General features: G+C 33.7%; 2 protein-coding genes across 2 annotated transcripts; one reads left to right on the top strand and one right to left on the bottom strand.

The window, feature by feature from the left end:
- The first annotated feature begins 1,740 nt into the window (after window positions 1-1,740).
- Window positions 1,741-2,530, top strand: LOC112510450 (protein DMP6-like). Its single transcript, XM_025115872.1, has one exon. It carries the CDS (start codon window positions 1,845-1,847, stop codon window positions 2,466-2,468), a length of 624 nt encoding a protein of 207 aa, XP_024971640.1. The 5' UTR covers window positions 1,741-1,844; the 3' UTR covers window positions 2,469-2,530.
- Window positions 2,531-3,339: 809 nt separating this feature from the next.
- Window positions 3,340-8,505, bottom strand: LOC112509531 (glutamyl-tRNA(Gln) amidotransferase subunit C, chloroplastic/mitochondrial). The gene is made up of 7 exons (XM_025114531.1): window positions 8,367-8,505; window positions 6,502-6,730; window positions 5,930-5,970; window positions 5,494-5,549; window positions 4,845-4,896; window positions 4,507-4,591; window positions 3,340-3,575 (listed from the first exon to the last, which is right to left on the bottom strand). Exons 2-6 carry the CDS (start codon window positions 6,715-6,717, stop codon window positions 4,516-4,518), a joined length of 441 nt encoding a protein of 146 aa, XP_024970299.1. The 5' UTR covers window positions 6,718-6,730; window positions 8,367-8,505; the 3' UTR covers window positions 3,340-3,575; window positions 4,507-4,515.
- Between the last annotated feature and the right edge of the window lie 6,163 nt (window positions 8,506-14,668).

Genomic DNA, 14,668 nt, shown 5'->3' with positions numbered 1-14,668 from the left:
TGGTATTGTATTCAGACCAATAGAAGAGCCAACCAAGCCAGTAGAGCCAATACTACACGTATCAGCCCGTTCCTCTTTCGATAATCCAGCGGACCCTCGTATTCGAACCCCTTTTTACCTGCAACAGACATCTTGGATCTGCTAATAAAATTCCATCATTTGAAAACTCTGTTTATTATGATCACATGTCAAGGCGTAAAATATTTTATTTTTATTATTTTATTTATTGAAGGGTGTGATTTAAGGAATTCTAAAGTCTTACAATATCTTCGAGTATTAGGTTACTGATCCATTAAGCCATCCATCTGATGAGTCGTTATACATTTAATTTGCTTTTTACATGATACTAGTGTCCCGTATCGTACGTTGCACGATTTGCACATTCATGTTTAGAGTATCTCTAACGTAGCCACCAAATTTTGTACAATATATATATATATATATATATATATATATATATATATACCATTAAGGTCTCAAATTAACATATTATATCTGACGCTAAAATTGTATAATGAATATTATAGACTCATCGATGTGCAGAAGCGGACCTATATATGAAGGATCAGGGGTCTCGTACACCAGGGGGCGGACCCACTATGGTCCATATGGTGGCAAGATTACTGTTTCGTTCATCTATCATAGTGTAAAATTTTGTAAAGCCGTAAAGGGTACCATCATAATATTTTGTTGGGTGTAGACGTATATATATTGAAACTATAACAATAATAATACAGTTTTTTTTTTGGTTTGCACATCTTGTCTCCTATTCTAGGCACAGGTTCAAATATTGTTTGTATCATTTTCTTAGTTTTTAACTGGCTTCTAATTTAAAGTTTATTACGTTTGTGAAAAAAATTACGATCAAAGACTCGAACACAACACCTTAAATACGAAAAGCAAGAGACTAACCAACAGACCAATGATGATTTTATATAAGAGAATATAGCTTTGTTTCTTATATTCAAATGGTACCACCACCTAAAAAAATTATTAGGTTCGCCTTTGACGTACACCCACTCAATTGATTTTCGCAAGTACAATTTTTTGGGAATATGAAATCTACACATATTAAACTTTACGAGGTGCTCTAGGATATTAGAAAATACAAAAAGCATTAACCAAAAAACCAAAAAAGTCCCTCAGAAAATCAACCAAAAAAATCTTTCGAAATAGTGGAATTCAGCTAAAAACACATCAGACTTACACCTAAGACGTAGCCTTTACGCCTTGCTCAAAAGGTCAATACCCATTTGGAAAATTGTATTATTCCCTAATTTGACACAAATGACTTTCCTCGGGTCAAACCGAGTTGACTTTTCCACGTAATCAAACAGCAACTTTGCAAGCATTTGATCCACTTTAAGCTGAAAAAAAGAACCTTAGATCCATCACTATCGATGTGGGATAACCAACCAACATTACAATTCAAGATTTTGAAATCCTCTAATACCTCCTCATTCATCTACCATCTTCCTTTTCGATATATGCAGATTTATTGACGTAGATCAATGTAGCCCAACTTGAAAGTTACCGGTTACAAACCCTTTTTACACAAACTATAAAATCATAATATTTAATAAGTCAACGGTCAAACAAGCAACATGTAAAACAAAAACACAAACATGTAGGTTGATAGAGTAAAACACAAGGCTTCATACTTCCACATGCAAAACCATACATAAAAGCAACAATACATATAACAAATAATAAAACCTCTTTATGTACATTTTTAGCAACTCTTCCTTTTCTCATACTCAATATTCTTGAAACCCCATCTCTCATCTATAAATACAATAATCCAAATACTAGAAATTGGTATATAAAATCAAGATTCGATAATTATGGATATTAACGTCGAAAATATCAACACTGAACAAGCTCCACTCCTGACAAACAACACACTTCTTCCCGAACCTGCACAGAAAAACCTGATTGAAAAAGCCATTAGCCAAACATTCGAAAGCACGGCTCACTTAGCAAATCTTTTGCCCACTGGTACGGTTCTTGCTTTTCAATTACTCGCACCCATATTTACGAACCAGGGCCGGTGCGACCCCGTGAGCTGGGATCTGACTGCCGGGCTCGTGGGTCTTTGTGGGCTGTCGTGTTTTTTGTTGAATTTCACCGATAGTTTCAATGATCGAGAAGGTAATGTATGTTATGGGTTTGCCACGATTCATGGGTTGTGGATCATCGATGGGTCGAGAAGTCTACCAGCAGAACTTGCAGTTGATTACAGGCTGAGGTTTATGGATTTCGTACATGGATTCATGTCGATTATGGTTTTCGCAACAGTGGCTTTATTCAATGAGGATGTTGTGAAATGCTTTTACCCTTCACCATCTGATGAAGCGAAAGGGCTTCTAACCACATTGCCTCTTGGATTCGGAGTTCTTTGTAGCATGTTGTTTGTTGTTTTCCCTACGAAACGCCATGGAATTGGGTTTCCAATTGGCACCAATTAACACTCGTAAGCCATCAAGTGTCCATAATAAGTTAGTTGTTAGCTGACAGTATAAACTAGTTGTTAGCTGATATACATGATAATATAAATTTACCTAAAAAAATAAGTTTTTCATTATTTATACAAATGTAAAAAATAAAAACCTTATAAATATATTCTTTATTATTTGTTGGTATATATTGTACAATAGTTTAATTTTCGACCATTAAACTTAAGAGGATAAAATTTTAAATAAAAATAAGAGTGAAATACAAGTTTGGTCATGGTCTAATCGAGTTGTAAAATTGTCAAACCATAGGTATTGAGTTGATATTGGGTTACTATTAATTAAACCCAACCCAACCCGATGAACCCGATATCCTTTTATTTCTTGGATTTAATATGATTGTTGAATTTCTATTAATATGTACATTAGACAATTACACTATCATGTATGTTCTTCATATACACATATTTTCAATATATTCACATCTTTATATAACTCATTCGTATATATGTTTAGTAACTGTGAATATATATATGTAATTGAGAAAATTAACTGAATGTGATATACGTAAAAAAATATGGATAAGTTGTATCAAATAATTGATGATGAAAAAGAAACTATGAGTAAAGAAATAACATATCCTAGGTTAAAAGAATATTTTAATGTACCAAAATATCAACCACCAACCCGTACGGGTTAGGTTGGGTTGGGTTAAGATTTTTCAAACCGCAAGCATTGAGTTGAGTTGCTCAAATGTCTTCAACCTGATCAACTCAACCCATGAGCACCCCTAATTACACATTTTAAAACTGCGTATCATTTTCATTGTGGACGTTTATTTTGGAATGGAGGGAGTAATAATTTGATGACTACAACGGGTGAAAAGTAGTTCAAGACAGTCATTCGAGTAAGCATAGAGTGAAGTACTTGAGACGAACATAATCATCGATGCATGTTATGGTTGGATTTGCAACTAGGGTTGAAAAAGACCATCTTAATCAAGAATTGATTCTCAAATACGCATCTTAATGATATCTTCTAAAATCAACTCTAAAACGTCAAACGCCAAAATGATAGTAAAACCATATGCATAACGACGAGAGATCAATCACCACGGAAACCCTGAAAACGTCAAAATGTTAGGTATTTATCAGCTAAAACCCACTTAGATCATTAATACAAGAAGCCAACGATGTTCTAAAAAGCATGCACACGTAGTTGAGTTACTGGTTTGGCACTTAATTGTCCAAAATATGATAACAGAGCGTAATCCCTATCCATTTCACTCTTTTGTCATTACATTACATCCAATTTCCAATGATATAATTACTCAACCGTATTGAAAGGATTACCTCCTATTTAAGAAAAATCGATCGATGAACACAAGTTGAGAAAAGTCCATTAATCCCTAAAATTTTCAAATGCTTATTTCAACTACCAGTAAGGGTTTAGTAATCGCCATCACCAATCCGGCCCACACCGCCCAGCCCCCAACAGAGAATCATGTGAGACACAAATTAGGTACACGACAACTTGCTAAATGGCTGGCATACAAGCTCCACGCCGATGAGGACCCCAATCCCGAAAAGAATTGTAACTTCGACATTGCAGCAGACTCGAACCCTTGACTTGACTATTTGTGTAAGTATACCACTCCAAAACCAACTAAACGTGATCCAGGTAATTAAGACAGTGAAAGATGATGCTCAAGTATAGGTCGCGAATTAAGTGGACCTAACTAATCGAAATGGTTGGCGGATACTTAAATGTCTAGGAAAACACTTAAGTGGTCTAAAAGCATATATTTTTAAAACAATGGCAAGAAACACGCGGGGGAGGGGCGGTAATTAGGAGTTGTAAATGTATGGCAAGTCAGGGGTCTTCACGGGAAGGTCTATATACATTTTACCCTTCCCAAACCCTACTCTCATGGTATTTACTAAATTCGTTTGGTTTGGTTTGGTTTGGTTTTTAAGGTAAACTAAGACATAACATGCCAGAGAAGATTCCAAACAATAACATAAAAACTGTTTCCTTCAAATGCACTACTAACCTTATTGAGTTAATCCTTGTTCAAGACTTTTGGAACTTTAATGTATGGCTCCTCATAACTTGGGACAGAAGCTATCATGGCCTCCCTGTTACCAGAGGATTACATTGTTCTTAAATTGTGTACGAACAATAAACACATTTATATTTTTAGTTTGTCCCATAATAAGTATCTACTTTCCAATTCTACCCTTAATTATGAGATGGAGAAATTCATTACTCCATCTATTATTAAGGGTAAAATTGTCATTTAGTTGATTAAAAAGTGTAATAATTCAAAACAATGTGTGCCTTTTTCACTGTGGACATTATTTTGGGACGGAAGGAATTATAAACAGTTACCTCTTGTCAAAGGTTTCAGGACTATCCTCGCGAAAGCTTCCCACTTCAGTATCTATAAAACAATAGAGCATGTTATCCCCACAACAAAATTAAGGTTGTCAAGTCTGCATGCTGAAAGGGAGTTGTGGACAAAGAGAAAAGGACATTCACACGATAGAAAATGAATCTAATCAATTCAAACAACAAATGAATATGATGGAAACAATGTACAATAAAGTTGTTATCTGAGGCTAGTTGGGGGTCTCCAACAGAACAGCCTCTATACCCCTTAGAATAGAGATAAGGTCTGAGTACAACAGAGTCCGTTTGGTTCAGTTTGGTGGTTTTATCTGAGGCTAGCATGGGAAAATGTAGAAATAAATAAAGTGAAAAATGGTCGTAAGCAATCAAAAGACAAATTTTTAGCAGAAGGCACCCAACGCAACATGGTGTACAAGACACTTTTTCACATGGTACAACAACTTCAAGCAGGATAAGAGTGTCCATTTACTCCTCCATAAATAAATAAACTAGCACAAAATTTTAGTTGAAAATGTGGTCTGTAATGCAACACATAGTTTTCAACACCTGTAAATGTCAATGGATGCAAGGCTGAAATATTATCAAAGCAAGCAATTAGTAAGCAAATTTGCATCTAAAGTCCAAGCACCTGCACGTATTGCTGGTTCAATACTTTGAAGATCCACATCTTGAAGTTGCCCAAACCTGTTCCAAATGTTAAGTTCGATCATCCAAACTCATTAACCTTAAATCCATTTGACATTACCACATTATTGGAGCACTGAGCATCATTGCACTTTGAACTGCTCCAATAGTCTTTGTTTGAATATTCTTTCAACACAATATTTGTTTGAACGTCACTCATCATAGAACTTAATCAACAATCTAACCGCGTGAAGTTTGTAAAAATACAGTGACATCCTCCATTGTTTTATGCATCTAATTTAGGAACAAAAAATATAAATTGGTGGATAAACAAATAACCGAACCACAGAGATCTAGCGTAGGTTTAATAGCTTGTTTTAACAACATCAAACACATGACATCAAGAAAAAAAACAAATGCACGAAAGGAGAGATGAATACCAGTCTACCACTTGCTGAATTTTGGGGGCAAACTCTTCAGCCTATATGCAACAAGAAAAAAGAACTCATGCTCAGTGTATGATATATAGTGGCATACTACTCCCTTGTACCAGAGCTTTTAGTTCCATTCCAAAATATTCGACTACCGTGGCTTTTATTACTAAAAAAGACCTACATGATGCACTTTGTAGTTCGAGGCTTTTATGCTATTAATGTAACATCCGCAACAATCCAACACTCTTTCATAATAATAAAAAATTCTCCCCATGAATAAATTGTTATCAGTTTTTGCTAAACAGATAATAATAATAATAAGTAGTTGTTTCATTAAACTCCATGCAAATTACATTACCAAATTAATTAAAAAACACCAATTATTTTTATGATCTTACTGACCTAACGAATATAGATACTTTATGCAATGTCTTCACAGTGAATTAAACTGGTGTGCAATATAAAAATGACATAATGTCTCCTTAACTCTTCATTTTGGGCAAAAAGCTCAATGGGGGAGAAGACACGTTTATCATTACACACTTCAGTTTTAACTGCATGAAAGATGTAGTGGGTACCTCCTGTGGAGTGAGAGAGATACGGGCAGTTTCTGCTAAACGAGACACATTAGGTCGCTCCAAACTGGAATGAACCGAGTAGTTGCGAACTCCAACCCTGAGCATCTCCTCCTTCGGTCTAAAGGCTTGACGAAATCCAGATATCGAGAAGTGATTGACCAGAATACGATCAGCTAAAAATGCTGGTGCTAGTAGAAGTAATGCCCTGCTTCCCATTTTTCTCTACGATCTAAAAGGAACATCCAAATACATGCATCAACACATATCATTGTTTCCTAATACTTTTACCAAATTTTAAGAGATAAAATATGAAACTGTACTATGCAGCTGGTCAAGAACCCAGGAAGTTAGGGGTGTTTGTTTAAGATCGTCATTGAAATATAATTTCTTAGATACTATTTTGAACATAAATTTGTCATAACCAACTTAAAAAGCCTAAATTGCAAAAGTTTGTTATAAAAAAAATGTATTCAGGGTATATGTTTTGGCATATGCCAATACTTGTATGAATCTGAAAGTTACATGTTAATTTTGTAGAAAGATCATAAAATGGATCGATCTGTAACATCCCAAGTTAGAAACTCAAACTACATTGCAAGCTATACCGTTGTAACTTCCAACAGTCTAGCACTTGCAGGTTCATTTTAAGGAATTCTTCCCACAAGACTTGCAACGTTGACATGCAAAGTTGCTCTTCTCTTGAACCATAGAACCATGCATTTTTATGAATTAAAAAAGAAGCTTCAAGTTAACAACTCAAACCACATTGCAAGCTATACCATTCATCATCTAATACATCAAAAGCAATGGAGTAGATGATGTGCAAACAGCAGCCAACATCTGCTGTCCAGGGCATAATGCTAAATTGAAAAATCTCAATGAATAACATCGAACTCAAGAAAAATGAATAATACATTACTACACATACAATATAAACTACCAATGATTCACAACACAACCATCTCCGGTAAACTACATACCATAAATTATTTTGTAAGTTGAATTTTTTCTCATTGGAAACTTTTATCAAGCACTTAGTGCTCATGAAAAAAAAAAACAGGAACAGTTACAATTGGGGAATTCACAAACCAAGATAGGAACCGAACACAGGGGGTGATAGAGAAAAAAGATGAGAGATGTTGAAAGGAAATCTGCAGACTTCAGAAAACCCAAAGGAAATATACCCAAACATAAAAACACAATAAAGATCCATCAACATAGAAATCATTGTCTCAAACCTAGAAATAGATAAGGGATTCATATACCTGCGATTAATAGGAGAGATCAGAGTAACAAGTAACGAGTAGTAAGGAGATGGACCAGGATCGAAAGATAGAGCGAGAAGACGAAAGAAGGAAGGGCAATGGGGAAAAGGGAAGCTTCTGAATCATATGGCTAGGTGTTAGAGGATGTGAGAAGCCATGTATCGAATGCAATAATACTTCGAAACACTATACAATTAACTCTAAACCGACACTGAAAATTTGAACAGATGGTTTGCTGTCCAGAACAGTGTTTAAGATCATCCCAAACATTAGCAAATTGCAATAGTAAACCATCCAATATACTTTTGCAATCATACCCAAATTGGATAATACTTTTGCAATCGTAGCCAAATTGGACAACCATAGTTTGGACAGCTTCCCCATAAGCTTTTAAGACTTATGAAGTAACCGTTAGAAAATTGAACCAATCAATTTCTACAAATTAAATAGAAAAACCCCAATTGCCCAAGCAATAAGAGAAATGAAACCTATTACGAGCCCCAGAGACATGATTGCAAATTGTTGGCACAAAATTTGACAATCATCGAAGACTTGTATCCATATAAACTTACAAGTTTATGTGAATCTAAGAAAAATTACCCGGCGACGGAGAAGGTGATCGGCGGAGGAGCAGCGTCGCTGCCGACGAGGAGATTGGGAAAAGGGGACTTGCTAAAGGGATAAACCTCCCCTTCTGTGTTCCAATGGGTTGAGTTTGCAAACGACCGTTTCCTTTGATTTTAGTTGGTTTTAGTTTGCAAAGTAATTATGGGTCCGTGGAGGGTATAAAAGGGTAATTGGGATTTCTTATTTGAAATAATTTTATATTTTTATAAAAAAGTGTTTATTAATTTATTAAAAGTTAGAATAATTTCACTGTTTTAAAAAAAATTATTACTGGTTTGACATCGATATAAGTTGTTTATTCAAACACTCAAAAATGTTTATCTAAACATGCAGAACAAATTAAAAGTTTTAAACAAGAGATAAAAGAGACTGACAATGAGCAACAATCGACTAATTCTTTGGATTACATATCATCGACTCATTCAAATAAATATTATCTCATTAGAATTCAATTTGGTTTGAATATTAACACGCGTTTATGTCTCTTTTGTTACAAAAACATGATTAGTTTGAAACGCTTCAACAACTGATCTCTAATTAGCTAGCTCAGTCCGGTCAAAGACTTGGATTTCAATTGCTTATTGCTTTAAGATTAAACAAACACCAAATCTAACCAACAATTGGACACCGACTGTTGAGTTAGACTGTACAATCTTACAATACTTACAACTAACACATTTATCAGGTAAGTATTTGTTGAATGACCCCTTAGTCCTATTTGAGAAATATGCCCATACGTGTAAATATGTGAAATATCTGCTCTATTTTACTTAAATCTATCTTTTTTGCACCTACTAAAAATCAAGATTAAGGGGGTCTATTATTTATTAAATCATGATGGAATGCAAGAGCTTTGATATAAAAATGAGTTCAAATATGCATTTATCACATGATTAATTAAGCAGTTACCATACCGTAAATCCATCAGCCTTGATAAGTACCTTAGATGTGCGACGTATAATTTACGTTTAAGAAAGGTTTGAATTTTAAAAAACATTCTAGACTTTTAAAAACGTTCGATTTTTTATCTCTAAGAATAAAAAATTGTTTTTAAAAGTTTATCCAATTAAAATCGGGTTGATTTTGATAATCATATCAATTTTAAAATATCATTATTTTATTTATTACCCATTAAAATATCATAAACAACCACAAAAATAATATATGGTGTTGCCTCTAATTTAGTGTCGTGAGCCAACACGACAATCACGGTCAATCTAAGGACGTGAACTATCGATAAATCTTATCATTCGAGCTCCCACTAGCTTCGCCATCTTGGTGAACTCCAGACTCCATCTTGATTTCTTGGAATGTCATTTTAGGATTTGGTTTACAATTTAAAAGTAGAAAAATATAACATGTCCTATTTTATTTTTACGATTTTTTCTGTCTAAAAAATTATAATTACAACCCACTGCAATTAATACATCTTAATTTTCCAGAAAAATAAGCCAATCAAACACAATCCACGGATCTTTTGGGGGCATACCGTATATTATATGAATTATAAACCTAAAATAAATAAACATAAATACAACACACCAGATCTAAAACAAATTAATACTTGACAAGAAAATCTCGAATCGACCCGATCACGAGGAACGGCCCATGAAACTTCGCCCCACGGCCCAAAACTGAAAACAAACAAATGGGCCTTGATCCAAAACTCACGACTTAACCATTAGTGCGCAAGGCCTTACCGCACTGCACAAGGCCAGTGGCAGCCAAACTATCACCTTATATTTATATGTACTTAAGTTATAGATGGGGTATAACTGAAATATTTATGTAATTATCATAATTATATTTTAACACATACTTTTATATTATCCTCCAAGAATAATTATTTCAATAATCGACATGATTTATCTAGGGTTTCTGAAAATAGAGCAAACGTATTCTTTTGTTTGTGACCCTATAAGTTTACATACTCGTTGGTAGTGTTCTTGTGTGACATGTATCGTGGGCATATAATAACTTACATCAAGCTCCGCTTGTGGTGTATTCAGCGTAATTTATTCTTGAGGCACTGAAGTGTCTTCAGCAACATTGATTAGTAAATGCCTTCAAAGGCACCGACCATTGTGATAAGTGAGTACCTTTAGTGACATTGATTGTAACACCCGAACTTTTCATTTAATTATAAGGTTAGAATTTATCTGTATTTCCTTTTATGATGTGTTTAAATTCGAATTTGCTTCAACAACTTAGGTGTAGGATATTTGGTGGTGTTTAAAATTCAAGAAAATGGATTTTGAGATGGGAAATGGTGTGAAATGCGGGTGCCATACGTCAGAGCTGTGTTAGACACTGTTTGTGCCCGGGTTGAAGCATGAGGGCGACTTTGATGCAGCTAAACCTGCATTGGGGTCGCATTTGCCACTGTGTGCACCCAACTCGAAGGGCGAGGGAGACTTTGATGCGACTAAACCCGCATCAGGGACACATTGGTCACCTGTTGTGACTTAAACCCGATTTTTGGGACATTTATCTTTATTTCTTCACCCTAACCTTTCCCTTTCCTCTTTCTCTCTTCTTCCGAGCACTTTGGAGGTGTAGGGTCCGATTTTGAGGCTTTGGAGGAGTATTCTTGGTAGATCCAAGAGTTTTTGGTTACGATAATCTCATAATCTCTTCACCCAAAAGGCTATGGTTTTATGTGTACCTCATATTCCATCCTTTTCTGCCACCTTCATCTTATGTTTTGGGTTCCTTTAAGTAGAAAGAATCTTTCAGGAGGCTTTGCAGCTTGGTGTTGGAGAGTTTTCCAGTATATCTCAAGTTTTCTTTAAAAGGTTTGGTTTGGAACCTAGATTTAGCATAAATCTAACAATATGAGTTCTAGTTGCTTTGTAAAACTATATACATGTCAACGTATCCCTATTTTGAGTTTTGAACACATATCTATGATTCATTTCACATTTGCTGAGTTTTATAAGTTGATTGTGATTTGAGCATATTTTGGGTTATGAGCTCCATAGAAAAAATTTATGATGTCTTATTGGGTATTTTGAGACACAGAATGATATTTATTTCATGAAAAGTGATTTACTTGGATGTTTTGACAACTTGAGCGAAAATATTACAACTTGGGTTGTAATAATCTCCTTCGGATTTGTTGGTTTAGTTAAAGGGGTTGGTTGACCCCATTTGGAGTCAAATGTTGTTTTAGGATTTTATACAACCTTCGGACTTTTGGTTATAGCATAAATAGCCTTGTGGTTATAATGGCATAAATATTTAATAAACGCCTCATTTGGCCTTGTGCAGATTTTGGAAATGCAAACCATACAACTTTGGGCCTTTTTGTTATCAAACTCCAATGAAGTATTATTTATGAGCTTGCGGTGGTACCCTTTTGGGTTGTATACGGGGCTATAGATTGCGTTGTATACGGGGGTTTATGCGGTGGTGCTCATGAAGTCGTATATGGAAACCAGTGACTTTGTGGTGATACTCATATAGAGGACGAGTAAACACTAGGGTCATTTCAGGAATCTTGTAGTGGTGCTCAATGGAGCTGTATACGGGGGATCCATGGCCCGAGGTGAAACTCGAGAATGTTAATAAGTGTCTTAACCTTGTGTTCCCGCCATAGTCGATGGAATCGAGTGTTCTCCATCACCGAAAGGTATTTTTTTAGGGTACTTTGATACCCATGCTTTCGGTGTTTTGAATATATCGATTTATATGGTATTCTGGAGTTTACAGCGTACATATGTTTTGGGTGAGTTTGGATATTGGTCATTTGTCTAATACGGGTATTGGAATTGAAAATAACGAGCTTTGTAATGATATTCCTTTCTATGATTTGGGTTTAAATGATGAATCGTTGTTTTAAAAAAGATGTTCGTTTTAAACCATTTGATGTTTTATATGATGAAACTGCTTTAACTCACTAGGCGTTAAGCCACTTTTTCTTATCGACATGTATATTAGGTCTTAGAGGGATCTGAGTGGCATAATGGAGCTTTGTAGAGCTTCAGGTAGGATGGTTCAGAGGTGTCATTCCGTTTTGAAGATAGCAGATTTTGTGATATTAGTAATACCTGACTTATTTAAATTTTGTTTTAGCATTTAGATGATCCATTTAGAACTCTGATATGCATCTTGTTCTCCTTTTGGATAAACATTATGTAGTTTCATATTAAAATTATTTTGTATTGAATGAGTTTTAAATTTTATGCTATTTTCTAAATTTTAGGGGCATTACAGCGATCAACAACAATCTCTAGTGGGCATCGAGCAGCTAGGTTAAGTGTCTGATCTGTGAGCGTTGTTACTAATGCAAATAAATGAGTTTATGATGATGATACTGATATGAGTATAAGTTGGTTAACTTCAAATTTCAGTGTATTCCATCCCCATTTAAGATATACGGAACACAACAGTTCTTCTATGTTGTACTCTCGTTTTTGTATGAAAATCAGAGTGCGAATTTGGATTATCCTAAAAGTGAATTTCGTTAAACCTAATGCTATAACAAGGTCGAAATATTTTTTTCGAAAAGTGTTTGCTGCACGATCCAGTATTTTATCCCAATATGATATGATTGATATATCACAGTACCCTAGATTTAATAAAAACTGCTATTCCAAGTCCAGTTTCTAGGCCTTATCTTATTGTATCCAGATTTAAATGCCAACGTATCTGCTTCTCACAATAGTGTTTGGCAAGTAGATGATTATTATTGGATTTTTAAGGATGGTTGGGAGTTCATCGATCCCAGTACATAAGGATATAAAGCCATTGGTTGACAACCATAAGTAAACTTATTTTTTGAGTACAAATTTAGATGGATATAAGATAGTTTATTAAAACGTTAGATGGAGTAGCGTTTTAGAAGTTTATTGTCACTTTTCCCAATTATAACTCTTATTAATATTAATCATTGTTTGTTACTATTAATTATATTATAAATAAAAATTACGTATTGCTAATATTAATAAATATTAATTATTAATAAATAGTAAGTAATAATAATTAATATGAGTTGTAAATTATTAATTAATTTTAATTATACATTATTATTAATTATTTAGAATAATTATTAATCATATTAATTATTTTATATATATTTTTTTTTGATATATTTAGTTATCAAAAATAAATATAGCAATTCTAACGATGTTTATTCTAAAAATATTTTTGTAAATTACATAATAATAAAATTATACATAATTTGTTTCGTAGATAATAAAATTGGATTAAATGATTTTAATAAAACATTAAATTTAGTTCTTAATTATATTTTTTAAATTATTATTAACTAATTAGAATATATGAAGTTGAGAAATCTTATTGTTATTCATATTTTATGTAATGGTATTTAAAATCATAAATTAAAATAGATTTTTTTCTAAAACTAGTTTTAACAAATCCAAAATTTATAATATATACACATATAATAATCAAATTAAAATAATTTTATAATTAACATATTATATTATTTAATTCTTTTATTATATTATTTGTATTAATTCGTATTATTTATTAGAGATTTGTTTTAATTATATTATAAAATATTACAATTAACTGATTTTCCAAGATGCCTGTTTGGTCATTTATATGTTTATCAGCTAGTTTTCGCAATACATGATACGTTCAACAGCTAACCTATCAACACCAATTAGCTTATTAGTAATCAGTTAATTTACCAAACATATCCAAAGTATTTACAACTAATTTACAGTTTATTTGGAGCTTGTAGTCGATCAATTGAACATGATATCCAACCAGAGGTTTCTTAAACAGTGGACAAACAACAATTTAGGAGTCGTTTACCAAACGCTTAACCGGGTAAGGGTTTATCAAGTCACATTACCTTACCGAATGAATATGATAAGGACCAATAATCTTACCCGGCAAGAGCGAGACAAGGACCAAGAGTCTTACTCAGTAAATGAGGGCAACAAAATCAATCATCCAGGTTGAAGATAGAGGTTCTCTTACAAGAGTCTGAAAGAATTTTGAGCTTCGAAATAAAAGTCAAATGAGGAAGACAAGAATTTTAAAGAACGTAAGAAAAAATGATTCACCTTGACATAAAAAACGTTGGACGAGGATTCACTTATGCATCTTCATATGTGAATAGTTAGTAAAAGAAAACAGATAAGCATAGATTCACATATACATTTTCCCAATAACTCACATATGAATCATCTATTCTTACGTTCTCAACCTTCTTACCATTCTTATTTACCCTATTTACTTGTACTACAAAGAACACATTACAATCAATTTATTGATAGAAAAAGACCTACACAACATCAACA

Source organism: Cynara cardunculus (genome assembly GCF_001531365.2).
Source record: "Cynara cardunculus var. scolymus isolate 2C chromosome LG 3, CcrdV1, whole genome shotgun sequence".
NCBI classification, from domain to species: domain Eukaryota; kingdom Viridiplantae; phylum Streptophyta; class Magnoliopsida; order Asterales; family Asteraceae; genus Cynara; species Cynara cardunculus.
The sequence above is the reverse complement of the archived record's forward strand: the minus strand, read 5'-3'. Positions and strand labels throughout refer to the sequence as shown.

Excerpts from the sequence above, each read along its gene's own strand:
- LOC112509531 (XM_025114531.1), bottom strand. The coding sequence starts at position 6,717 with ATGGGAAGCAGGGCATTACTTCTACTAGCACCAGCATTTTTAGCTGAT. Across the intron at positions 5,971-6,501 it reads TCTCTCTCACTCCACAGGAG|GCTGAAGAGTTTGCCCCCAA; the intron begins GTACCCACTACA and ends TGTTGCATATAG. Across the intron at positions 5,550-5,929 it reads ATTCAGCAAGTGGTAGACTG|GTTTGGGCAACTTCAAGATG; the intron begins GTATTCATCTCT and ends CATTTGGAACAG.
- LOC112510450 (XM_025115872.1), top strand. The coding sequence starts at position 1,845 with ATGGATATTAACGTCGAAAATATCAACACTGAACAAGCTCCACTCCTG.